Source organism: Antedon bifida, chromosome 10 (genome assembly GCF_963402885.1).
Source record: "Antedon bifida chromosome 10, ecAntBifi1.1, whole genome shotgun sequence".
In the NCBI taxonomy this organism is placed as follows: Eukaryota; Metazoa; Echinodermata; class Crinoidea; order Comatulida; family Antedonidae; genus Antedon; species Antedon bifida.
In genome coordinates this window covers 19,066,678-19,094,002 of record NC_136235.1, presented here as the reverse complement: position 1 = coordinate 19,094,002, position 27,325 = coordinate 19,066,678, and the positions used below count along the sequence as shown (strand labels likewise).

Sequence of the window (27,325 nt, the reverse complement as noted above, 5' to 3'; positions counted from 1 at the left end):
TTCCTTATTGATATTCACATTACTTTTTCCTTTGTTTTATTATAGCAATAGTACACTTTAGTTGCATTGACATATTTCCAATTTCAGGAACATGTCTATCCACACGAGTGGTTTATGATGGAAGGAAGAAATCATGAATTCGATATAGATAGATAGAGGGCAAAATCATACGAAGTATTGAAATCAAAGATCAGTAAGCTGACTCATAGAAACAACAAAATAACGTCGAATAAATATCATTTTTTCTAAAACAAAATTGATATGCCTTTTTTTATTATTTTATAAAATTAAGTTATTATGACTTATACCGGTTATATCCCTCAGTTTAATTTTGTTTATTCTGCAGATCCCAGAGGATCCCTGGGAGAAAGTTAGCTATTGTGCGACGTACCTTCACGAGCCCTGTAGGAATTGTACTGATAACTTCATTTTGCAACCGAACATAACATATGTATCTGTTTGTTATATTCCCACCCATCCATCTAGATTGTACATCTGTTGATAAAGTAAGTCTTCAAATACCACGTGTGTAATTTTGACAACCCTATGAGAACGAAGCATTAAGCTATGTCTACACTATCAAACTAGCTTGACAAAAACTGTGTGATGTGCCCAAATATGGTAGTAATATGCACAAATATGGTAGTGATATGACATCATCATGTCCATATATGGGCAGATCACATTTTTATGTCACATAGTGTAGACAGAGCTTTGTACTCTATCATGATATTGCATGTGAATAAATACTAATTAACAAAAACATTATGTGTATACATTATAATATACCACTATTGAATTAAAGGAACATGAATAATGTATCTAGGTAAATCTGTATCTATTGTAGAGGATAAGCACACGAAGATCAATTTTTTAAATTTCTTTCATGAATTCAAGTCCGTTAATATACAGTGTAGAATATTTCATGCCAATAGTTATGTATTCAAATTCATAAGATAGCGATATGAGAACAAAGTGGGCGTGGTTCTATCGGCTGTTTACATTAATAGTGCATGGATACACAAAGTATGATCGAAAAACGACAGACGTATTAAACATCTAATTAAAACGTTGGATCCATGAACGTTGCTGAAAAAGGCTAAACTGTTTATTTCTCTAACACAAATTATTGTCGAAGACGTTAATTTGATATTTTGTGCTGTTTAAACTCCAAGCCTCTGTTTCTAGTGTCTGACGACGTCATCAAGAGGACTGGGTGTGTTGGACATGACGACGATAGCGGCTGATTACCAGGCTAAAGCCGACAAATTATGTCAAACAGTCGACGATCTAATGACAAGAGAAAATTGGGAGGTTGTAGAGGATAAGGTACGTATGTTCACTTGTTGTCAATGTTCGACTGAGATCAGTAGATAATGATGATCTATGGAAATGATGATGGTGATGATAATGATGGTTAATTATGTTGAGGATGCTGCTGATGATGATGTCATGATAATAGTGAGGATGAGGATGATGATAATGAGGGTGATGATGATGATGCTGATGATGATGTCATGATAATAGTGAGGATGATGATGATGATGCTAATGATGATGATGTCATGATAATAGTGATGATGAGGATGGTGATATGAGGGTGATGATGATGGTGACGCTGCTGATGATGGTGTCATGATAATAGTGAGAGTGATAATGATGATAGTGAGGGTGATGATGGTGACGCTGCTGATGATGATGTCATGATAATAGTGAGGATGATAATGATGATAGTGAGGGTGATGATGGTGATGCTGCTGATGATGATGTCATGATAATAGTGATGATGAGGATGATGATAATGATGTCATGATAATAGTGAGGATGATGATGATGGTGATAATGTCATGATGATAAGGTCATGTTTTAAATTGTTATTGATTTTATTTAACAGAATGGTGTTCTTATTGAGCGAATGAATTCTTCAAATTATGATGGTTACATGTAAGTATCTATGTTATAGTGTACTATATTGTTAATGTGAATGCTAAAATATTCATAGCCCGCATGATATGCTCGTGTTTCTTCGTGTAAATGTAATTGCGATGCAATTATAGATTAATTTTTTTAAATAAAGAAAATCCCCTTTAAAGCTATCTAGTTCCGTTTTTTTAATAGTGAAATATGTTGGTAGATAATCTAATCAGATAATCTAACTATATTCTATTTACTCTAGGTTTAAGATGACTTTTACGACAGATATGTCTATGAGTGATTTAATGTTAGTAACCCAGCCGAAGGTGCTTGGAGGGGAGAGAGAAAAATGGGATACTGAGATGAAGAAGGTATCCATGGTAGAGGAAGTTACAGAGGTAATAAACACTGATAATTTTTAACAAAAATTATGATGACGAGGATGATAATGATGATGATAATGATGATGAGAATGATGATATTATGATGATGATAATGATGATGATGATGATAATAACGATGATGATAATGATGATAATAATGATGATATAATGATGATGATAATGATGATGATGATAATGATGATGATAATGATGATGATGATGTATGATGATAATGATGATGATAATGATGATGATGATGATGATAATGATGATGATGATGATGATGATGATAATGATGATGATGATGTATGATAATGATGTATGATAATGATGTATGATAATGATGTATGATGATGTATGATGTATGATGTATGATGATGATAATGATGTATGATGATGGATGATGATGATGAATGATGATGTATGATGATGAATGATGATGAATGATGATGATGATGGATGATGATGTATGATGATGATGATGATGGATGATGATGATGGATGATGATGTATGATGATTATGATGATGATTTCGTTATGATAAAACTTTTTCTATTGTTAAAACTAGAATCTTAAAATTATTCGACAAGAGACGAATAAGTTTGGTGTCGGTCTTGTTTCACCAAGAGAGTTCGTGGTGATGGCGTACAAGAAGACCATTCCAGAATCAAACACTTTAGTTCACGTGATGGAATCAGTAGAACATGATGAGTGTTCAGAAAAAGAAGACATTATTAGGGCGACCCGCTACCCATCTGGCATGCACATGTCAGTGGTTGATAATGGGTAAGTCGCTCGGTCATCTCAGTCTGGAAACCCCTCATGAAACGTCACAAAATAAACATGAATATTCATTATGAAGTGTGATGTAAGAATTTATCTAATTACAGTTTAGGCCTTATTTATTTACTGTACTATGTCTAGTAGTAGTATAGTACAGTATATCCCAGTGATGCGCAGATGGGTATATTGATGATATTTCCCTTAAATGACCCTTCAATAATCAATAAGTTAAAGTATCGGATTTCGAAAGAACAAATTTGTTATCTTCTGCTATTATTATGTTATAGGTCACTTACTACAGTAAAACTATTTTACATTATTTTATTATTATTAGTACAAATGACTCCCCAGTTGTATTTTGAAATATAAAAACATGAAATGAAATCATTTTTATCATAATTCTGTATTTCTTTTTTTTTGCTTTTTTTATGGTCTTCTGCGTTCTTTTTGTTGTTGTTGTTGACATTATCATATTTATCAAAGAAGAACATGTTTACTTGAAATGAAAGTTGTAAACTCAACTTGTTTCTCTCTCTTTTTTAAAAGTGGCACATCGTCTTTGAAAGTGGTTCAACTGAGCCAGGTGGACATGGGTGGACTTATTCCAATGTCTTTCTTCACGACACTTCTACCATTTATGGTCGTTGGCTTTCCAGAAGATCTACCAAAATATCTGAAGATTATAAAGGGTCAAGCTTAAATCATTCTATCTACTATGTGGTCTGGTGCATGCAGGAGACTACAAATTCCGCTGCAGTCCCAACGTTTGTTGTAGGCCTAGTAGGCTTGGGCCTGAAGTGGCCTTACACTTTGATATTTTCTCGCTTCATCAATTATTTGCTAGCCTAAATGATGGTAATCTAAAGTCTAAAATCCAAACCTCATGCTTCAATAGGCCTGGAGTGATCAATATTATAAAGTTCAGATTCTCATTATTACGCATAAGTGCACCATCCGATAATGTTCCAAGTAAGCGTCGTGTTTAAAATAAAAAAAATGTTCATTTTTTTTTCAAAACTGTTTTAACACTTTTACCAAAGTTAGCTATACTAATACTAGTTTAAAATAAATATCCAGTCCGAACACCAATGTACCATTTCACAGTTATCGGTAAATATTTTAGTGCTTGGATTTTGGTAAAAAAATATTGTGGAGTTAGTATATCGTCTTTTAAAACACTAAAATACACTGCCAAAATAGAACTTTGTGAATTTGACTGTGAATATAACAATACGTAAGAATTAATGTTTAATTGATTATTACAATGACGTACAAGGAGGTTTGAAGGCATTATGCTTGGTTCCCACTAGAGAGACGAAACACAGTGACGTAACGCAACGTAAGCGATTTGGCCAATCACAAGCGATTGATTATTCGAAGCTGTCGCTTGTCATTGGTCAACTCTTGCGTTGCGTCTACGTCTTTGCGTTCGTCCTAGTGGGAACCAACTAAGAGATTCCTTATCTATAATACATAATTTAATCGGCTAATAAAACCTAAGTTTGTAAATATATAATTACATTATTTATATAGAACACTTTTATGTACAAGTTTATTCACTGTTTATATAGTTTAACGCTTCAAACATTCCAGATGTTTTACTTGATTAGGCCTACTATTGATTGGTTGCTATTGATTACTATTTATTGATTACTATTGATTGGTTGCTATTGATTACTGTTGATTGATTACTATTGATTGGTTACTATTGATTAATATTATTGATTATTATTGATTATTATTGATTGGTTACTATTGATTTATATTATTGATTACTATTGATTGGTTGCTATTGATTAATATTTATTGATTAGTATTGATTATAGCATTTTGTACATTTTTGATTCGTTTTTATCTATCGTATAGGGCAAGTTGATATTGTAATATATATTACTTACATAAACCAAAAAGGCCTAATATAAATGCTTCATATAGCTTATTTTATTGATATTTATTTTATTGTAAATTAAATTTATTAATATATTAATTAATGGTTAGTTGGGGAATCAGTTGATGGGCAGTGGGCAGTGAAAGCTCGGTTTGAAACGTGTCTCATTAATTAACCGGAATTAAATTAAAATTTGTAAAACAATAATTCATATTTTACCTGTAATGTAGCCTCGTTGACTGAGCGTCGATGGAAGCATATTGTAGACGTGTGCTTTGCATAGTAAAAAAAACTGTATTTTAGGCTATATGTTTTAGCCGATATCTTGTTCCAAAGCTTTTTTTGCTTCATACTGTTTTATCTGAATACAATAAAAGAGAATGTATTAACCATGTGGTTGTTTACTGCTGTTAAGATATTTATCTGGAAAAACCTCATACAGTACTGAAATTATAATTTGTACTGTGTTTTTCAGCCAATGACGCCATCGTTTAGATAAACCTTATCAACGCCTACTCGCCATGGTATGGCGTTTGTAATTGGTCTACATTCCCGCTTGCGATACCGCCATTTTGGAATAATACAAAAGTCTTCAACGTGTGTTTTCGGTAGTACTTGAAGTGTGTTTAAAAATCTAGATATGGCTGACGAGGATAATTCTGCTAGTATCAAGGTTTGTTGCAAATTTAGAGAACATGTATTTATAGTAGTTAGCCATTTTCGTACATGAATTTCCATTGGTTAAACGTGTTTTTGGCTGTGCGTGTCCTAGCCGGCTGCATGTTGTTTTCGTCGACGGCGGACAAGTAAGTTTGCACCGGGTACGCTGGCGTACAGAGAGTCATCCTAGGCTAGGCCTAGTGGTACTTTATTGAGAATCCGAGAATTGAATTGGCTATAATGGGATCCAAGCTACGATTGCATGTAACAGCAGCAGTAGGCTACGTATTATGTTTATTATTAAATATTATTATTAATATTATAATTTTTTTGTTAATAATGATTTTATTTTGGTTTAGGCCTAGCCTCGGCCCAGCTACTGTAGGCCTACATATTAATTATTATGTAATAATTAATATGTAATTGTAGTGTAGGCCGAGTTTTCTTTTCTGTTTTAGTTTTGTAATTTAATTTGTTGGCAAAAAAATGTCATTTAATATTATTATTATATTAGGTTGATGAAATCAAATCACAGAATACAACTGATTTACAAACGAATGGTGAAAATCCAGGAAAAGTTGATAAAGTAAAGTCGCCAGTAAAACAGTCGGCCATCAAACAAACGTCAGAAGCATCAAAAGAGATACAATCAGAGCAGCATAAAGAAGAAGAAATACGAGATAAAGATAAAATGGAAGACCAGAATGTTGAGGAGGAAGAGGATGATGAAGAAAGTGACAGTGATGAAGAACTTCCATGTAACAGTCATTTTATTGTACATTTTTTTAATAAAGAAACTTAAAGATGTGTTTTCCCACCAAAATCATGAAAGATAAAGTGAAATCAGACTTTGAATAGGCCATTTTGCAGTGTTAATGAAGTTATTCACTTCCAGAAAAAAAACTGAAACAAATTATGATTTCACTTATAAAAAGACAACATATAACAGTTAAATTTAACCAAAAAGTCATTGTCTGACAATTTGACTATTTTTTTCTTTAAATTACAGTTTTCTTGGGTAAAAAGGAGGAAAGAATCCTTGGCTAACTAGTTAGCTAGCTAGTTCCAAATGTTTAAACTAGCAATTGAACTGGATGTATTGTACAGTATTGTTTTTATCTTGTGTTCAGCAAAACATTATTTTGTGTATTTCAGTGGGATCTCTTGAAGGACCAGTCCAGATATTGGAAGGAAAACGAGAAAGAAAGAAGGTTGAGCGTTTAAGCCTAGAACAGAAAGAAACGACAGAAAAAAAGAAATTTGAAATAGTCGACGGCCAAGGGACAAAACTAGGTGAAATGGAAAGAGGTAAGTAACACAGTGTGGTGTGCCCATATATGGACATGATGATGTCGTATTACTACCATATTTGGGTATATCACTACCATATCGGAACATCACACTTTTTTTTATGTCAAAATAGTTTGATAGTGTATAGCTTAACACAGTGGCTAGCTTGATTTTGTAATTGCCAAATGTACATTAAATCAGTTTTCTTACTTGGACGAGGTTACCAACATTATGGTTTGTCTGTAAAACCACTTTTCAAATTTTGTCATTGTTAGGTGGTCTTGCAGTGTTGCTAACAATGTGTACTGTATTACTAGAATAATTTAAATGTGGCTATTTTTTAAACAGGCTAGCAAAATGGTAGAGTAACTAGTCTGTTTTATACCTACTGTAGCTTACCTGGAAAAACCAACATGAGCCCTTCTCTATGGAGTGAGAGAACAATATAAAACTTGTAAATTGTACGCCCCTACAGTAGTAGTACAGAACCGTGTCCTCTAGATTATTTATTACAGAAAATTAAATTGAATTATTTATTTACAGTTGAAATGATCTTGGGAAAGACAAATGCAGATCAGTTGAAGCTATTCTACAGATTTCTATTTGGTAAAACAGGCAAGGTAATATCTAGTAGCACACATTATTTATTGATAAATTTAGGTGTCATATTGGTCTTTATTGCAAAATTCATAATTCATCATAATTTAACATAGCCTGATGGTTAAAACCACAATATTTACATAATTGATAAAGCATTATACAAATATATAAAACATCAAAAATAAGAAACAATACCATACAAAAAAAAGAAGAAGCTATTCAAATTTTGGGACCATGTCAATATTATTCTACTGTAATAACTATATTTTGCTCTTTAACCTTTTTATGCAGTTAAATTTTTTTTAGTAGATTCATACCCTGTTTATTATAGACTGCCTCATAAAATGTTACATTGAAACTAAAAATTCAATATTTCAAAATGATAGTAACTTCAGTAGAATGATTTTGATATTATAAGATCTTTCATTTTGTAGAGAAATTATATCATAATTAGTAGATACTAGCCAAGTTATATCTGAAGAAACAGTAGAATTTAGTACCTAAACGAAACTGTTTTTATTCTAACAACCTCTATAAAGCACACTTATTGTCCACTTGTCTAGCTAGCCTAGGCCTGCTATTGTGGCCTACAGTATCACTCACTCAGCATCATATCCTATTGAAGTAATACTAGTAGTAATAATAAGCCTAGCTAATGTACACTATATGAAACAATCTAATCTTATAATTTTCTTTATTTTATGTGTCTTTATTCAGAGGTTTCGAATTAACAAACTTGATTTTCAAGCACTATAATACATATTTGATTTAACCCAATGTTTTAAAGAAAGTCTTTAAATTAATGTACCTTTTATACACGTTTAATTTTTCTTTAGCTAACAGAGATAAAGAAACACATTCGACTATTTTCTGGATTCAATTTTACTGAGGACGATTCTGAATATTACAAAAAAGAACAGTACCTTGTGCGGTGAGTTTGACTTTTGCTACTTTTTTCCCCCGATAATCAGTGAAGCATGAAATAGAAACCATACATCAAATATTTATTAGGAACTAGATACATTTATTAAACAGGCACTTGTTTACCTAGCGATATGAGGACATTTGCTAAATTATTGTACAATTAAATGTATTTTGTAAAATTGTTTACCCTCTAAGGTCTTCAAATATGATGGGTTTTTTTTCATGACTTTTTGGTATGGTTTTTAAATATAAATTGCATACTGTATTTGAAAAATTTCGTAAATTATAATTTTTACGTAAATATTTTTGTTTATACCCACTCCCTCTATACAACATTTTTTAGTTAAGTTCTTCAAATATGATGTTTAGACTTATAATAAAACAATTTTCATTTCTTGTTTTTTAAATATAAATTGAATACTGTATTTGAAAAATATTTGTCGTTGAGTTTTTCCTGTAAATTCATTCATATTTATTTATTCAACTTTATTTTACAAGGGTAGCTTTAACAACTGTACTACAGCTGACTTGAAGAGGCAGTCTATTTTTTGTACAAAATATAGTAACTGAATTTGAGACATTAATGCTTCTTTCAACTATGGCGAACGTTATGAAATAATAATGATTTTGTTTTGTATGTATTTTATTTATTTAGGTTGACGATGACAGCATTAAGAGACTTTTGCAGTTATCTTGATTTAGAACGTGGCGGTAACAAAGAGGTAGTTATGAAAAGGATAATGGATTTCTGTCTGAACCCAACACCATCTGGTAAAAAAATACCAAAAAGTAAGTATTGGTTCCAAAAAACCATAGTAGAACCATTCCTTTGTGACACTCTTTCCAGTGAAACATACGAATATGATTTAACACTTCAGCCAACCCTTATTCAGGGGACACCTCTTTTGTTGTGTCCCAAAGGTGTCCCTCTTATAGGGGTCCTACATCTGCCATAAGAGCAGGTTTGGTAGAAGCTGCCCAAATTATGTGTTGCAAATATATATAATAATAATAACCCCTCAAATATGACGATTTTTATGGGGAAAAACATATTTTCAGGTTTCCATTGGCAAATAAGATTTAAAAAAAAGTTATTTTCCTTATGTAGTTTTGTTATAGCAGTCAGGGGGAATATGGCAAAAGGCTTCCTACTTTCTAGGAGTTTTATCAGATAATCTATATTGTTTTGACAACTCTTGTAGCATGACCACCGTGCTGATTTTGCCATTTTCTCCCTAACTGATCGTAATTGTTTTTTTTTGTTTTTTTTTAGAGAAGAAGGCTCAAAAACGAAAACGTTTAGCATCTGGTAAGGAGAAAGCTGAAAAGAAGCCCAAAAAACAGAAAAAGGAAAAACCAGCAAAGACAATGGAAGTAGTAGATGATGGGGATGTTAGTGACATAAGCAGTATAAGTAGTATTAGCAGTGATAGTGAAGATGAAGAGAAGCCAACAGAAATAAAGAAACCTGAAAAGGCAGCTAAAAAGGTGGATAGTGAGGATGAAAGTGAAGAAGAAGTTAAGGTATTTGTAGATGTAACATTTTTATACACGCAATATTACAGAAAATTTTTATAAAACCTGGTTGTCTAAAGCTCTGTCTACACTATCAAAGTATTTTCACATTGCAGTCTCCTAAAAAGAAAAAGGTCAAAGAAACGCCAAAAAAACCTACAACTCCCAAGAAAAAGGAGAAAGTAGAGAAAAAGAAACCAAAAGAGGAAAAGAAGAAATCACCCAAGAAACTAGAAACGCCGAAGAAGTCAGCATCGCCAAAGAAAGCTAAGAAGGTCAAAAAGAAGGAAGTTGGTATGTACAGTGGGCATGTTTATATCATACAGTATATCCTCAGTATAATCCCACTTCGGGTCTAATCCCGCCCCCTACTTTATGTCTGATTTCACAAACAGGTATATCCACGGGTATAGTCCCTGTATTGACTTTTGGTCTGGATGTAGGCCTCTCTCTAGACAGTTCAGATGAGTTTTTAAAAGAAATGCTTACCAATCATTTTTTTTCCTGAACCAGGCTTTTCCCGGGTATAGTCCCACCCCGCTGATTAACAAAATGCTTTACTCTCATTTCCTTGTCCCTCAGAAGGGATGTAAAGCCATTGGTCCTGTGTAAATATAGTGCACGGTAAACAACTAGGTAAACTATTCGAAAAGAGTAGTGGGTCGTTTTCTAGTGATCTGCTGGCTGCCGTGGGTCTGTAGAGGGCCCTTTTTTGCTTTTCAAAACACATGGTGTACCGCAAACCTAACTTTACTAATTTAATTATCTCTTTTCAGTGTCTTCAGACTCTGATAGTTCTGATAGTGAGCCAATTATTAAGAAGAAGAAAGCACCAACAGTAAGTATGCAAGTGAGACAGAATGGTTTTAGAAACATTAGTACAATTTATCTTTGATCTGCATAAATTATTAATATTTATATCCTTTGCGTTTTAGTTCATTCTTAGTTTTGAATAATGACAATCTAAAGAAGATATGATAAACCTGACACTTGTATGTTTAAAGAACTAGCGATGAAGTTGAGTGGAGTTGTGGCTTGGTGGTTATGATGCTTGGCTACCACTCCAAGGGTCCTGGGTTCAAGTCCTGTCATATATCGGGATTTTTTCTAATGACAAATTACAACTCCACTCCCAAAGACTTGTAATAAGACTTATTATGTAGAGCATCTTGTGTATATGTTGTGAACGGGATTGCCACCTTTAAGAAGGATAGTAAATGAATTTGCTTATGGTTATCCTTGGTAATTTAGGCGGTAGAGCTGTACAACCTATATTGTAGAAATGTTATTGTACATTTTTTAAATACAACTAATAATTGTCTAATGTATATTTTAATAGGATAGTGAACTGAAAACAAAAATAGAAACGCTATTAGAAAATGCTAATCTTGAAGAAATAACGATGAAGGCTTTTTGCAAGCAAGTGTATGCTGAGTATCCAGACTTTGATTTAAAACACAAGAAAGAGTTTATAAAGACCACAGTAAAGACGGTAAGTTTGTATTTAAAAATAAATATTTCATTAAAATTAAATGTTCCCCCAAAAACATGAAAAATGAAGATTAATAAAATCAGACTTTAAATAGGCCATTTTGCAGTTTTAATAAAGTTATTCAGTTCTGTAAAAAAAAACCAAATAACTATTTCACTTATAAAAAGAGAAAAGAAATCATTGTCTGACAGACAATTTAGATATTTTTTGCTTTAAATTACACTTTTTTTTTTTAGGTAAATATATATTTTTTTAATCCAGTTTTTGGTCAAAGTGATTAACTGTTATGTGACATTAAAATGGCATATTCAACACAAATTTAAAAAAAAGTCTAGGGGGACAATATATCTTTAAGCAATTTGAATTTTCAATATTTGTTTTTATTAATAAATTTTTTATTCTATTTGCAGATTGTATCATGATAACACAGTAGTCTGGTTTGAGTAAAGAATTCTGAAGGTCGATCAGTATATGTTGCCCTGGCAACCATGTCAACTGGTCAGGTCATTGAGGTCAATTTAGTAGGGCACAAAACAAAACTGTTTACCACCAAACCTAGCATAATAGATTCACTGTGACAGACAAATCCATGTGGTAGCCTATGTTTTATAACGAGATATGAATTATGGATTAATTGTTTAAAATTGTATAATTGTGGTATGAATTTAATTGGTCCACGTTAATTTTTATTGATTTTTTTTAAATCATTGATTGACAGATTGTATAAACATGCTACTTGAATGAGATGTTTTAGATTGAAAATAATCATTTTTGAATATCATTGATTATAATTGTATTAATGTAAATATCATATGTATCCATTGAAACTAGAGAATACCTAGGCCTACAACAAATGCCAGTTGACTTGAACTAATGATTGGAAAAAAGAATAACATGTGTATTTTTAATGTACATTACTTTGTAATCACCTGTCTGGTTGTTTATACAATGATCATGTAAATTAACAATATTACTGGTTGTGATAAAGTCATGATTAAACAGATCTAAGCTAGACAAACGGAGGACAGACTGACTCGGAAGTCTTACAGTGAAATTGATGCTCTGTCCTGTAATGGTTGGATCTATTTTTGTACGCGTTTTCTTCATCTTTTAACGGTAACCTCTAACGAGCTGGCCCATAATACTTGGTATACGGAATATCTAGTTTTCAGAATATATTTTAAAGAATGAAAGAAAGAAAAGAGGGCATTTAAATGAATTTTAGGATGTTGTTGGGTTCGAGTTTAAAGAGTTACTTGTTTGAAATCAGCTTTGTCACGATTGTTTTTAATTGTTTTTTATTTATGAATATTGAATTTTATTTTTTTAGCCTTGTATTGTTATGCCGCTTTTATTTGTTTGTAAGTGGTGCTTTAGAGTTGATATTATTTGTAGGTGTGTAAGTGTGCCAGTTTAAGTTAAACCTGCAACAGTGTTATTTTTGTTTACAGCCAGTTTATCTCGTTACCAATTATGCTAGGTACCACTTGAATTGAATTTTAACAATAGGTTATCTTTTGTAAATTTATGCTTGTCCTAAAGTAATTGTCTTGTATATTTTAAGCTGCCCATTATAATAATTTATCCCCAAGACAGCATAAAATATGACATTTTAATTAAAAATGACTGAATTAATGTATAATTATTATGTACTTTCTATTGTTTGTCATTCCAGACAATGTAAATGTTTTGGAATTTTGAAATTAAATTTTGTATAGATAAATTGTATTATTGTTGTTTTATTATGATGAAGAAGTGTTGGTGCAGCTCCAATATTTTAATACAGTACTAATTTTGTCATTCTTTCCCAGTAAAACGAGCTAAAAAAAAGCCAAATAACAAACAAATTGTATTAGCAACATTAAACACATGTGTTTATTGAATGCAGTGTCGTAGTAATTTGATAAAAAATAATAATAAAAACCAACAATAAGATAAGCCCAACTAAAACAGCGCCACCAATTTTGGAATTTCAATTTTGTGGCGATTAGAAATAGAACAAACAAACTGGATGAATGAGCAACTTTTTCTTTTTTCACACACAAAAATTCGAAACCGGGTTGTGAAGATTAGACTTAATTTGCATTAATTAAACACTCGATTTTATATCGTAGTATCCACCTGATCTGAAATATGGTAAGTTTATAATGTATGTAAAGATGAAACTCAGAAAGTAATTGTTTATACGATTCTTGCAAAAAAATGTTAGGCCTTTCTCATTCTGACTGTTCCACACATGTTGCGGTAGCCGCACACAACAGATATGACCGGCTATAAGATCGGTAGAAATAGGCCTAACTAGGGCCTAGGCCTGGCCTTGTGATGCAAAACAACATAACTTGAGATAAATCACCAGTAAACATTTATAGGTGTGGAAAGTAACAGTTTATGCTGACCCAGTTTATTTAAAAAAATTAATTCCTCTACTAGGCTAGCTAGAGGGCCTAGCTAGCCTATCAATCAGTATCAGTAATCACTATCAGTATTACTATCTAGCTAGCTAGGCCTAGTACTAGTAGGGCCTGGCCCTAGCCTAGCTAGAGTAGTAGGGCCGGCCTACCTAGTACTAGTAGGCCTAGTAGTAGAAGGCCCTATCTAGCTAGCCTCATATTCTTCTTTAAGAAAGGAATGAATAAATTATAAATTCTGTTTTTTTTTATCAAGTCTCGGCGTTATGATTCAAGAACGACCATCTTCTCACCAGAAGGTAAGTGAATGAATACTTCTTGGTCCTTAAAAACCATGATTGCAACTACTTGTTTTACCAACGTTGGAAGTACAGATACTACAAAGCTATTACTACAAATTAAAGATTCAAATTGAATTGTTTTCTTATATATTTTAACAAATATTTTCTAGTACTAACTATACCTATTCCAATAATATGTTAATATGTCAAATACAATAATGTTAAAATAGCCACCATTTACCAGAAAAGATTTTATATAAATTGTAATGTTACAGGTCGATTATACCAGGTAGAATACGCAATGGAAGCTATAGGACATGCCGGTACCTGTTTAGGGATCTTGGCTAGTGACGGTGTAGTACTTGCTGCAGAGAGAAGGAACACGCACAAACTACTTGATGAGGTCGTATTCTCAGAAAAAATTTATAAACTAGACAAGTATGACCTGTTTTTTTCTTTTTCTTTTATTTTCTTTTTTTTTCCTTTTATTGCCAAAAAAACAAAACAATAACAAAACATTAACAATAAGTATGGCAATAGAAGAATAAAAAACTACATTGAGAATTTGGAGAAAAAATGGAAAAATGACTGGAGTAATAATGTTCAGCGCTTAGAGGTTTCACAACATTAGGCGCTATATAAATCCAGGATATTATTATTACTATCACCCAGTCCTTTATCAATAATGACATATTGTATTTGATTTCTTTTTTTTTTATAGTAATATTGCTTGCAGTGTTGCTGGAATTACTTCTGATGCCAACATTCTCACAAATGAATTAAGGCTTACAGCTCAAAGGTTTCTTATGTTTTTTGATAATTTATAATATAACTAAACTATATATTATATTAATGCCAACTTGTTTTAGGAAACTATATTTAGGTAGTTTTAAGTTTTAATTACCTGATCCTTGAATATTATATCAAATTTTCATCATTAAAATCATTTTATGTGAAGTTACAATAAAATAGACACCTACTAATATATATAAAAAAAAGTCCCTTTAATTGATAATGGTGTCTCCAGAATAGAGATGTCCCAAATGAGAGAATGTACTGTCTGTAGTTAGTATAACGTTTGTGTTGATTAATAACTTGTGTTTAACTTTAGGTATTTACTACAATATCAGGAGCCAATGCCATGTGAGCAACTTGTCAGCTCTTTATGTGACCTCAAACAAATATACACACAAAATGGAGGTAGGTTTAAAAACAATTTTCTTTTTTTATTAATCTTGGTGGTTGTTATTGCTATTTGTTGTCATTTTTGCAACCACACCCTCATTATTACTGTGCATGATGATATGCCAAAGATTAGAAAAAGAATGCAAAATCCGTTTCACTTGTGTTTAATCAATCAATTTTGAAGACTCCTTGTCAATATTCAGATTCTTAAACTTTGTTCGCTTTGACACCATAGACAATAATTGTCATAATGGCTCTGACTTATTATTAGTAAAATACAAACAATCCTATATCACCAAACCATACCATGTCAAATGCTCGTTGTAGGCTGGAGTTTATTTATATTCACCTTTTAGTTCTATTAAAAAGTTATTTTTTTCTTGTATAAAAAATTTAACTTTCAATAGATCAATTATCAAGTACTCACTTGCTACATTTTGGCTATTGTCAGTAGCCTTGGTCACGCAAATGACCCTATGATGACCTTCTGTCATTCATCATGGCTTGGTGATTCGCGCCATCAATCACCTGATGTTCAGCTCTCTGCTGGTGTCCCTCTCTGGGTGCTCGGGTGTCCCTTTTAATCATATCATCATCATAGCTCAGCTTATGTCCTCCCTGGTCTCTGTTGATGTTATTGTCAGTTTTTCTTATCCAAATGGCTTAATTAATTTTGTTTCTGATCACAGGTTTACGTCCGTTTGGTGTGTCCATTCTATACATGGGTTGGGATAAGTATTATGGATTCCAATTGTATCATAGTGATCCATCTGGCAACTATGGAGGCTGGAAAGCTACTTGTATTGGCAACAATAGTTCAGTAAGTATTTATTTATCCTTAAGCTCTGTCTACACTATCAAAAATGTGATGTGCTCATATATGGACATGATGATGTCATATCACACTTTTTGTCACATTAAGTTTGATGTGTAAACAGAGCTTTAAACACTTTCATTGAATATGTATTCAAGGTAATTAAAGTTTTGTACTAGGGCTATAAAATGATGTTGCTCTAGCCTGAGCGACCTAAATTAAGTCGTAATAAACTATTCACATACTGCCTTTTGGTTTCCATGCATGAGTGATTTCAATAGCAACCTCTAGTTATACTGATGCTGTTTCTTATGTTTTCACATCTGCAAAATGTAACAACTCGTAACCAGGTTTGCATAGTGTGAAGACAATATTCTGGAAAATCTCCGAGATTTTGCAGGGGTCCTCTGTGAAATCTCTGGAGAAAAACACACTGACGAGAGGCCTGTTCTTTTCTTCCGAGTTTGTACTGAGCATGTGTGTTGCCCTAGAATTTAGCTGACCAATCACAGTACACTAATAATTAAATAGCGCCCCCAACTATGCAATGACTGATTTCTCTGGGTTCGCGTATGCGTATATGAAAGCCTGTAATATAATTATCACCAAGATTGTGTTCCTTATACATATATATAATTTTTTTAGGCTGCAGTTTCTATGTTAAAACAAGAATACAAGGAAGATGAGACGTCGCTGGATGCTGCCCTCGCCCTATCTGTCAGAGTTCTCAGCAAAACCTTGGACATGACGAAACTAACGCCAGAAAAATGTAAATATAAATGATCCCTTTTACATATTGACATGAGGAATTTATATTATAGTTAAATTATAGACACTTTCCCTTAAAATAAACAAGGGGAAATAAAAGTTTTATACTACAAATACTATGGCCTACCCCTATTCAAGCGACAAAGTGTACACTCTGCTTGTCCTAAAGGTTTTCCAGTGTTTTTATGTCTTTAGGCACATGTGGCCAAGGATTACCAAGAGTAAATTAATCACTGATCAGATAGGGGGTAATCCCCCTGATACAGGAGCTTTTTTGTGAACCATTTCACTGGGGTAACCCCTACTCGTCTTGAATGATGAACTGGGCTCTGCACACAGGTTATAACTGTGTACACTGGACCTACAGTTTATAGTCCCCATCCGAGAAGAATTGTTCCACCACCAGAACTAAGTGCCTTGCCGATATTAGGTATGGTAGATGGTTCCCTGCCTTAACCGCTCGACCATTTGACTTATTTTATGGATGAAAATAAACAAAATACCAAGCTGATAAATATAATTTCATGTATTTCCTACTCTTTTTTATTTTTTTTTTGTAAAATAAGTTTAAAACGCCCATACACTTTCACATTGAACTGTGTATTTGTATTTCAGTCGAACTGGCGACGTTAACGAGAGAAAATGGAAAAACAAAGATAACCATTCTACCAGAGAAGCAAGTAGCAGCGCTCATAAAAGATTTTGAAGCAGATGAAGCAAAGAAAGAAGCAGAGAGGAAGGAAAAAGAGAAGAAGGAAAAGAAATAATGTAAATGCATAACCATTCGATAACCTCTTTTCTTCTGTTCAGAATGTCACTTAAAAAATCCTTTTCATAAGATATTAACATTTTCGAAAATAGATGGATACATTTTAGAATTGTTTGATATACAATACAGTTATTAGATTTTTTTTTATTAAAATGAATGGCTGGTTGAAGATTGAAATGTAATTTTTATATATGTTGTAAGTACAGTATAGATACCTTAAGGCCTGTTTGGCAGCTCGATCATACCATGTATTCACCATGTACACTTAGGCTAAGGGAAACAGCTTAAAATTAAAAAAATCTTCCTATATAAGTGAATTCCTTTATTATTTTATTAACGTAAGTGAAATAGCCAATCACTTAAGTGTGATTGATGAATTTGGCCACAAGAGATTCATCTTAAAAAGAGCCTCTGTCATATAAAAACTAATAGCTATTGTGACTGAAATAAAGTTTACAAACACAGTTTTGCAAATTAATTTTGTCAATTTAAACAAATTAGTTGCAGAATATGGATTTGCTTTAAAAAAAAAAGTCGAAATTTGGCAATATTTAAAAAATTTCCATTTACTAATATTACAGAATTGTTTTTTAACTTTGTATTCTTATTCTTTGACATAACTAGTTACTATGGAGCTATAAGATGATAATATTACCATATATGTGCATAATTATTGAATTTTAAAAAGTGGATATTTTACTATACTATAGTACAGGGAAATTTTGGAAAAATGTCCAAATTTCGACCCTTTTATTTTTCGACATAACTGGTTACTATGGCTCTACAAGGTGATGATAACACTATATATGGCAATATTATCGCATATTTATTTAATTTTAAAAAGTGAATATTTTGGGCATTTTTCGAAAAAATCCCTATACTATAGTACAGGGAAATTTTCGAAAATGGCCAAATTTCGACCCTTTTATTTTTCAACATAACTGGTTACTAGGGTTATATAAGATGATGATAACACAATATATGCGCATATAGGGCAATATTATCGCGTAATTATTGAATTTTAAAAAGTGGATATTTTGGGCATTTTTCGAAAAAATCCCTGTACTATAGTACAGGGAAATTTTCGAAAAATGTCCAAATTTCGACCCTTTTATTTTTCGACATAATTGGTTACTATGGCTCTATAAGGTGATGATAACACAATATATGCGCATGCAGGGCAATATTATTGCGTAATTATTGAATTTTAAAAAGTGGATATTTTCGGCATTTTTCAAAAAAATCCCTGTACTATAGTACAGGGAAATTTTCGAAAAATGTCCAAATTTCGACCCTTTTATTTTTCGACATAATTGGTTACTATGGCTCTATAAGGTGATGATAACACAATATATGCGCATGCAGGGCATTATTATCGCGTAATTATTGAATTTTAAAAAGTGGATATTTTGGGCATTTTTCGAAAAAATCCCTGTACTATAGTACAGGAAAATTTTGGAAAAATGTCCAAATTTCGACCCTTTTATTTTTCGACATAACTGGTTACTATGGCTCTATAAGATGATGATAACACAATATATGCGCATATAAGGCAATATTATCGCGTAATTATTGAATTTTAAAAAGTGGATATTTTGGGCATTTTTCGAAAAAATTCCTGTACTATAGTACAGGGAAATTTTCAAAAATTTTTCATTTTCGACATAACTGGTTACTATATCAGTTATCACTGACCAATAATAATACACAATGGTAACACAAGCTATCAAAAATATAAAAAAGAAACAAATTAATTTGTAAACATTTTATTATTTTTTTCATAGCCTTCTTTCTTTTTTTTTTAACATTTAAATTGATAAATATATAACAGTGGTTTTCATTGCGTTTACTAAATGAATACAACTAAGTCTAGAAAATCTATAGCACTTAAGTATGCAAGGAAAAAAATAGCACAGGAGAAAAAAGGATGATGATGAATTCATATAAATTTCATCAGAGTATTAAATAATAATTACTGTAATAATTAGGTTAGTATAACATGTTATATTATAATTAATAATTCAGTGTTCCTGCCACTTAGACTAATTTTTACTTACACAATTCTTCAAATAAACACATGCGGTTTCATTATAACAAAAATATCAAAATGTATACAAAATTAACAATGTAACAAAATCAAAGGTAAAGATTCATGTTGGACCCCTTTGTTTATATATAAAAATCATATGTACTGTACTTGATTAATAACATAATGAATTATGTTTTTAAATTTAAATATTTATTAAAAAATTTACTCCATTTTTAAAAGTTTACTCCATACAAAACTGTAAGAAATCATGTTTATTTACTTGTTAAATATATAAAAAACCTAATCATATGAAAATTAATTTTAGATCATATTTTATTTTAATTTCACTGAGAGCATACTAATCTTAAATAAACAAACCAACTGTTAGTACAAGTTTAAGTACAAGTCAGTAATGAATGGTTTGTTAAAAAAATATCAAACACAAACATCATTAAAAAAATTATGTTTTTGATTACATTCATCCTATCTATAAATACATAATTCAATCACTCATTTTTATTTATATTACCAAGCTAAATACAAAATGATGCTATAAATGAAAGAATTTGTACAATAGGAGTTAACTAACCCCATTCAGACTTTACAAAAGAGAAAAAAACACGAATGTTTCCATTGCAGTTCAGAATGCCGCATTTATCTAAATGCATACCCGAGTTAAATTACCTAATTATGCCTTCATTCGCCTGTTCTATATGAAACTTCTATATGAAACAGTATAGAAACATTATACCCAAAATATAAACATGAGGGAATTAAATCTATTTTAATTCCGTCATGATATAAATAAGAAAATCACACACTACGATGAGTAACTACTACTGTACACTGGTCTGTACAAACATGTTTTTCTTAAATGTATAAAGCTCTGTCTACACTATCAAACTTTATGTGATGTGCCCATATGGACATGATGATGTCATATCACTACCATATTTAGGCATGTCACTACCATATTTGGACACTAGTTTAATTGTGTAGACAGAGCTTTAAGCCAGATTGATTGTTATTAATAAAATAGACAATTTACTGTAGAAATCTGTATACAGTACCACAGTGTTAAACACATTGTATTGTGTATATTAACACCATTTCATTACTCAACTTCAAATTAGTTTTTGCACGAGTCAATGATAAACTTCGAAATTTTATGAACTATTTATTTTAAACAACACTTCTAAGCTCTGTCTTCACTATCAAATTAGTTGGCGGTGATAAGCCTAAATATGGTAGCGATATGACATCATCATGTTAAGTCCATATATGGGTACAGTACATTTTTTTATCACATAAAGTTTGATAGTGTAGACAGAGTTTAATATATTTTGAAACACCTTTAAAACAGTACAAATTTTAAATACATTAACATTAACATAACAATCTGGCTTTCTATCACAAATTTTAACATGCACTGACCTCCCAACAAATTAATACACTTTTGATGAAAAAACTTACAAAATACACTATAGGGTAACATATAGTAGGGTGTGGTAAAAAAAAAGCAGCATACAGATACCAATATAAAACAACACTATGCTGTACACTGTATACCAGTACAAATATACAGCACCATACTGTGCAATACTTAACAATATTAATGAAAGCGGGTGAAATATCAAAAGAGATCATTTAACCCTGAGTTGACAATTAATGCGTTTTATTTAATGGAATTTTGATACTTTTTTTTTAATGTATGGAAAAAATACACATTGCAAAGTGTGAGGAGTATAGGAGAATATTTCAATGTCATACTTATTGGTGCTAAATAGGACAATATTTCAATTTCATGTATATTTATTGGTGCTAAACTCACTGTTAGGAATTTTGAAGGTGACTTTGAAAGTGACTAGTAGATTTGAGAAAAATTTAAATTAAGAGACCTTATAATAATTAGGTTAATCAGATAACATCCAGTCACTGCCAATAATATTAGCTGTTCAAAATAATGCCATCAATCAAGGTCAAATGGAAATGTTGCTGGCAACATTTCACTATGAACATGGCATATAAAACAGGGCTAGTATGTAAAATGGTATGACATTTGCTAGAGTGAAAAAAACTTGAGTTATTAATAATATGCAGGTTTATACTGTTACCTGTTGCATTTTCTATCTTCATTTTATATGCAGTTATAAAATAATATTACCCATTTTATGATTACAGTATGACTATGTGATTTTTAACATTTGAACATACTGTTATGTATCTATTTTACCCATTTTTTGTATGGTGTTTTTTTATATGTAACTTGTGAAAAAAGGCAAATTTCAAAGAATATGCAGATTCTGTGTAAAAAGGTCAAATAAAAAGGTCAAATGCAATCAAAACAAAACTTTGATGAGCTTTCCACATGCGGTGTTTGAATAAATATGTATTCAATAATAAATTTATCTTTTAAAAACCCAGGCATTTGTAAACTAGACTCAAATATATTATAAAAATGGATGAACTCCCTATTCCAATATTGCACAACTATTACTGATTATAATAACCTTATCTCTTCAATAATACCTTTCATAAATCATAATTAAAATACAATTATTTTACAATTAATTTTTTGTGACTTTTTCTACATAAAACAATGTTTTTCTTTTCTTTATGAAAAGTGGGGGGTTTTCATATTAAGTAACAATACCAATATGAACGATGTGGTTTAACAATACAAAAAAGAAGAAATCACAAATAATGTAATGTACAGTAAAACTGATATTATTGTACATGCTATTTACATGTAGAAGCTCCTACTGTACTATTCTAACAAACTTAGCTGATGCTTAGACTGTCTGCAATTTATATACAATATACTATACTTGTTGTACAATCATAGCCTTCTGTTCCGCCATATCTGTTAGCCGTGTCACCTCTAACTGCCAATTTGGGATCTTCTTTGCTGTCATGTGACGACGTGCATGCTTCGTCAGGTGGTCGCTACGCATGAATCGACGGGAACAGATCGGGCATTCAAATTTCTTCTCACCGGTGTGAGTTCGTCTGTGCCGAGATAATTCGTCTGATCTGGCAAAACGTTTATCACAGGCTTCCCATGTACATTCAAATGGCTTCTCACCTGAAAGATAATGATGATTACACTTTAGAAGTTAGAAGGATATTTGCAAAGAGGGAACAACTATTCTGCGTGGATTGCCTGGGTAACATACCTCTTCAATCGAAAGAGGACTATTGGGGGCCGCTAATGAATAAATAAAAAAATAGTTACATATGGATGAGAACAAAAACAAAAAGCATTAATGAATAAGATTTGATAAATGAATTCATAAATAAATTGAATACATAAACTTACCTGTATGTGTCCTGATATGCGCCTTGAGATGTGAGCTTTTGAAATACGTTTTCCCGCATCCGTCATAACTGCAAATATGATTCCTGCGACGCAACGTCTCCGCTCCCGTTGACGGTGAGATAGGTCTTGTTGTTGTCGGGTTGTTGACTGAAGGGGCGGGCGCCAAAGGGCACATTTTAGGTGGACCCGAGTCCGTCTTAGGATTGTTCATAACAAACACAACGTTTGAAGGCAAAATAAAGTTCCCAGGCAAGAGAATAGCTTTCATTGTGGGTAGTATTGCCCGGTTTGTCCCATCAGTTGTGGTAACGTTTACAGTGTGCAGCGTGCTTGTTCTGGCTGCGGTACTGCAACCCACTGTGGTATATGCAACAGTAGTAACGGGTGCTCGATTTTCACAATTGTGACCATTTTCTGAAGAGACAGTCTTTTCTGTTGAATGATGCGATGGAACTGCCTTTATTACTGGTACGTGATTGTTCATATGTGTAGTAGAACTAGCAAAATTACTTGAAACAGGTTTGTCAACTACCTTGCTAGATATTGGACTGTTTGGAGGTGATGATGCTACACTGAGTGGTTGTGGGCATGACGGCACATGTGTGACCAGCGCACTCGGAGACACTGAACTGGACATAAGGCTTGGCGTGGCTTTTACGAGATTGCAGTCGTTATTGATAAAAGTTGACATGACATTTGTTGATGTGAAGACGGCCTTATTGCTGGGCAGATTTCGAAATGACAGTGATGAGAAAATCGGCAAATTTGACTTTGGTGGTGGTGTCAATGGAGGCGTTTCAAGACCCTGATTAAAAACAATTATTTGGTTACAGAGCTATTTTTTTTACTATAAACGTAATTAATACAAATTATTATTAATACATAAAAATTTATCAATATATCTTATATAAATTTTATAAATGCCAAAAATTAATCTTTTTTGTAAACTATAATAACAAATTCTTCTTGGAAGATTTATCTATTACACATGTCAAATAAACTCCATTTTTATAGGATCTGATCACATGACCATCATTATTCTTTGCAAAATCTTGGACACATGCCTATTGTACATATAATTTTCATTAAACAATAAATGGCTTCAACCTGAAAACAAGAGACTGTTAATCTAGTTTACCTGTGACGTTGATGTTTTCTGCCTGTTTTGCTGACAATCTTGGCAAGAATCTTCTGATGGCAAACTCTCTGGAGAGGCTGGATAATTCATCGAGTAATCAGGTTTCTGTTGTTTTTCCATTTTGTTGAAAGACAAAAGTGTCTCTACAGCTGACCGTTCTATCTTTGACCGTTTAGCGGGAGATTCTGCCTTACGGGACTCTTCCAAATTAATATTACTGCAGCAATCACTATCCTGTTTACAAAAAAACGAGAATACATTTATAGTCTAACTAAAAATATATAATATTACTGTATTGAAACTTTTAAAATACTATTTTTATTTGGTACTGTAGAATAGTATAGAAATATAATAACAGTATTACCATAGAGTTAAATTCAAGCACTGTATGATTGTTCATGTATTGTCAATATTTAATAATACAGACATTTCCTTTTTAACTGTAGTGAATTTGAACAAAAAGAAATATGACTTCAGATTTATTAATAGAATTGGAATTACCACTTTTACAAGAACAATTGAAACATGATATAGTAGTATTGTTATATTTCTTGTATTGTAATGTAAATATTTTCTAAAAATAATTATTGATACCTATGATTATGTACTGGACTTTTCTACTAATTTTTACAATTCACAACAAATTACAGTATAACATAGTCGCAGTCAGTGTCACTGGCACACAGTATTATAATATAATTTATTTATAATATATTTTACAATCATGGTTAAGCCATATGTACTATAGAAATTATTGCATTACACTGTGTACTTTGTAAGCTTATGATCACACCTTCACTGAATGGTTACAGACAAGCTTCCGATTTGTCAAATTGTCCAACCAATCAGAACACAGGATTACTCACACCTTCAGCAGAATGCTTGTTATTGTCAACAAAGGGCATGCCTCCTCTCTCATCCTTGTCATTATTCATAAGGTCGCAATGAGGTCAATGGCATTGAATTGTTGTTGAGCATGAATTGACTGCATGATAATATCAAATATAATGATGATGACATCATTCTTTCTAATATTGATTATGCAATAATAATAACTAGGCAGTAAAATTTCTTATAAATTAATATCGAATATTTGGTTATGAAGATTTTTGTTAAAAATAATTAAAGTTTGATAATTATATATTAACGTTTAAGATCTGTTAGAAATTAAATTTAAGTTTGTGCTTTAGTTTTACACTTCTTATTTTTTGTTGCACTTTAGTTTTAAATTTATAGTGTGGCATGGACAGTACTATATGGCACCACCAAGGCTATGCAGCACAAAATAGATAACTTGAATGAAAGCCATAAGGTTTATCGCAAATAGCATGCACGGCACATGGTGGGAAGGATTTTGGAGCAAACATCACAACGTATATGTGATTTGTTGTTTGTACGTACGCACATCATGACCTTTGCTCCTATCATGCATTGTGCAACGAGGAATCAAGCAATTTTCCAGGATGATTATGATAAATTAAAACAAATTTTTAAAGTAACTGAAAGATATTAATTAAATTGTAATAATTTATTATTTATAATATTTTGTTTTAAACAATTGTTTATAAAATAATATAAATTATTAAAAAAAGTCACGAAGACTAATTAAAATAAAATATGTTAAGTTTTACTCATTATTGATGGCATATTTATTGTCATAATTGGCCTACTTACAAGATTCCTAGCCTCTAGGCCCAGGCAGGCAGGCTGTATACAACAACAGTCCCTCCTGGTACCTCTTTGTTTTGTTTGACAGGCCGCTCTCTAGACTCTGGTAGGCTTAGGTGCATGACCTACCTACCTACTAGGCTAGTTTAGTACTACTACTCTTAGGCCTAGGCCTAGTACTAGTAGCCACTACCACCTACCTAGCCTAGGAAGGACCAGCAGGGCCTACCTAGCCTAGGCTTAACCCTAACTTTGGGCCTAACCTAGCCGCCTAGGCCTAGAAAATACAATAAACTTACATCAATAAACAGTCTTCCTGAGGGTGAAGCTGGGGGTGAAAAATAGGTACAAACTGGTGAAGACATTGTTATGGCTCTGGAAACAACATAAAACTTGACATATACACACTGGCCAGGCCCTGCTACTTCTACGTTCTATTATTACGACGTGCAGCAAACATATGATTACTTGTTTCGGAAACGATAACCATCACGTTGGGCGTGAAAATGTCTCTGCCATTTCAAAACAAAAACATAAGCAGATGTAGGCGGGTCAAGGGGTCTAACCAATCGCAATAACCCATTATGGGGGCTTGCCCAATCAGCGACAAGCAGGCCTTGAGATCATGCCTAGCATGCATGTTGCTTGGATGAAATGTGCATGATCTGGTAGTAAAGTGTCGTACTTAAAAAGCCGCACACTGGTGTTTGATGTTTGCGCGCCAGTCTTGTATGGATCAAAGTTTACGTCAGTTAAATCCCATGACTTCCCAATAACAAAAATTACCTTCCTTTTCGTGTTTAGGCTTACGTGACTGTAAACATTTAGACCCATTGCCTTGGGGAAATATAATCAATCACTTTATTTTGTCATCAACAGGAAACTATTTTTAGTGTACTGTATTTTATGTATAGTATTGTAAATACAAATATATAATACATTTGGTTAAAAGTATTACAATACACTATATGTATAAAACACTTTACTTTAAAGGAAATAAAAGACATCATAAAAATAGTGTGTACAGCTAAAAAAAGGAAGTAACAAATTAGTAACTGTAATTCAGATTAGGTTCATGTTAAAAATATTGGCCCTGCGCATCACACCTTTTTTTTCAAGAAATAAAAACTGAAATTGATGAAATATATATTTGTTTTATATATAAATATTTTGTTTTATACTCGAAAAGAAGCCCATGTTTTTTAATACTATTGGGTGGGCTTATTTTCAAGATGACTTCTTTTTGAGATGGGCTTCTTTCGAGATTGGCTTCTTTTCGAGACTACTTTTGAAAACTAAAGAGGGGGCTTTCGAAATGACTGCTGTAAATTTTGTGAACTGCTACTACTGTACAATAACTTTTGGGACATTACCTTTTTACATTTGAGAAACCCATATTATCTTGAAAAGAAGTGGGCTTGATTTCGAGATGGGCTTCTTTTCGAGATTAATTTTGTAGACTAAGGAGGGTAGATTTTTTTTCAAAAACAGGCCCAGG

General features: G+C 32.2%; 5 protein-coding genes across 7 annotated transcripts in view; 3 read left to right on the top strand and 2 right to left on the bottom strand.

Moving 5' to 3' along the window:
- The window catches only part of LOC144854354 (cytochrome c oxidase subunit 6C-1-like), a 77,709-nt gene that overhangs the window by 10,771 nt on the left and 39,613 nt on the right, over positions 1 to 27,325 (bottom strand). The gene's annotated exons all lie outside the window — the stretch shown is intronic.
- LOC144854341 (stAR-related lipid transfer protein 5-like) lies at positions 436 to 5,315 on the top strand. Of its 2 annotated transcripts, XM_078712293.1 has the most exons (6): positions 436 to 510; positions 1,189 to 1,329; positions 1,894 to 1,943; positions 2,176 to 2,311; positions 2,865 to 3,082; positions 3,626 to 5,315. In XM_078712293.1, exons 2-6 carry the CDS (start codon positions 1,228 to 1,230, stop codon positions 3,777 to 3,779), a joined length of 660 nt encoding a protein of 219 aa, XP_078568419.1. In that variant the 5' UTR covers positions 436 to 510; positions 1,189 to 1,227; the 3' UTR covers positions 3,780 to 5,315. The 2 variants fall into 2 exon arrangements, with proteins under 2 accessions (XP_078568419.1, XP_078568418.1); XM_078712292.1 differs by lacking the exon at positions 436 to 510 and having other exon boundaries at positions 959 to 1,329; positions 3,626 to 5,314.
- Positions 5,511 to 13,176, top strand: LOC144854265 (protein DEK-like). 2 transcript variants are annotated; one of them, XM_078712193.1, is made up of 11 exons: positions 5,511 to 5,640; positions 6,142 to 6,385; positions 6,783 to 6,935; positions 7,461 to 7,537; positions 8,354 to 8,448; positions 9,097 to 9,230; positions 9,715 to 9,959; positions 10,073 to 10,250; positions 10,733 to 10,794; positions 11,296 to 11,448; positions 11,859 to 13,176. In XM_078712193.1, the coding sequence occupies exons 1-11, from the start codon at positions 5,608 to 5,610 to the stop codon at positions 11,868 to 11,870; spliced, it is 1,386 nt and encodes a 461-aa protein (XP_078568319.1). In that variant the 5' UTR covers positions 5,511 to 5,607; the 3' UTR covers positions 11,871 to 13,176. The 2 variants fall into 2 exon arrangements, with proteins under 2 accessions (XP_078568319.1, XP_078568318.1); XM_078712192.1 differs by having other exon boundaries at positions 9,715 to 9,965.
- Positions 13,443 to 18,137, top strand: LOC144854338 (proteasome subunit alpha type-4-like). Its single transcript, XM_078712290.1, has 8 exons — positions 13,443 to 13,584; positions 14,113 to 14,155; positions 14,413 to 14,575; positions 14,859 to 14,936; positions 15,249 to 15,337; positions 16,012 to 16,142; positions 16,782 to 16,905; positions 17,520 to 18,137. Exons 1-8 carry the CDS (start codon positions 13,582 to 13,584, stop codon positions 17,669 to 17,671), a joined length of 783 nt encoding a protein of 260 aa, XP_078568416.1. The 5' UTR covers positions 13,443 to 13,581; the 3' UTR covers positions 17,672 to 18,137.
- Positions 19,437 to 26,487, bottom strand: LOC144854319 (uncharacterized). The gene is made up of 4 exons (XM_078712264.1): positions 26,127 to 26,487; positions 24,160 to 24,393; positions 23,022 to 23,826; positions 19,437 to 22,787 (listed from the first exon to the last, which is right to left on the bottom strand). The coding sequence occupies exons 1-4, from the start codon at positions 26,190 to 26,192 to the stop codon at positions 22,525 to 22,527; spliced, it is 1,368 nt and encodes a 455-aa protein (XP_078568390.1). The 5' UTR covers positions 26,193 to 26,487; the 3' UTR covers positions 19,437 to 22,524.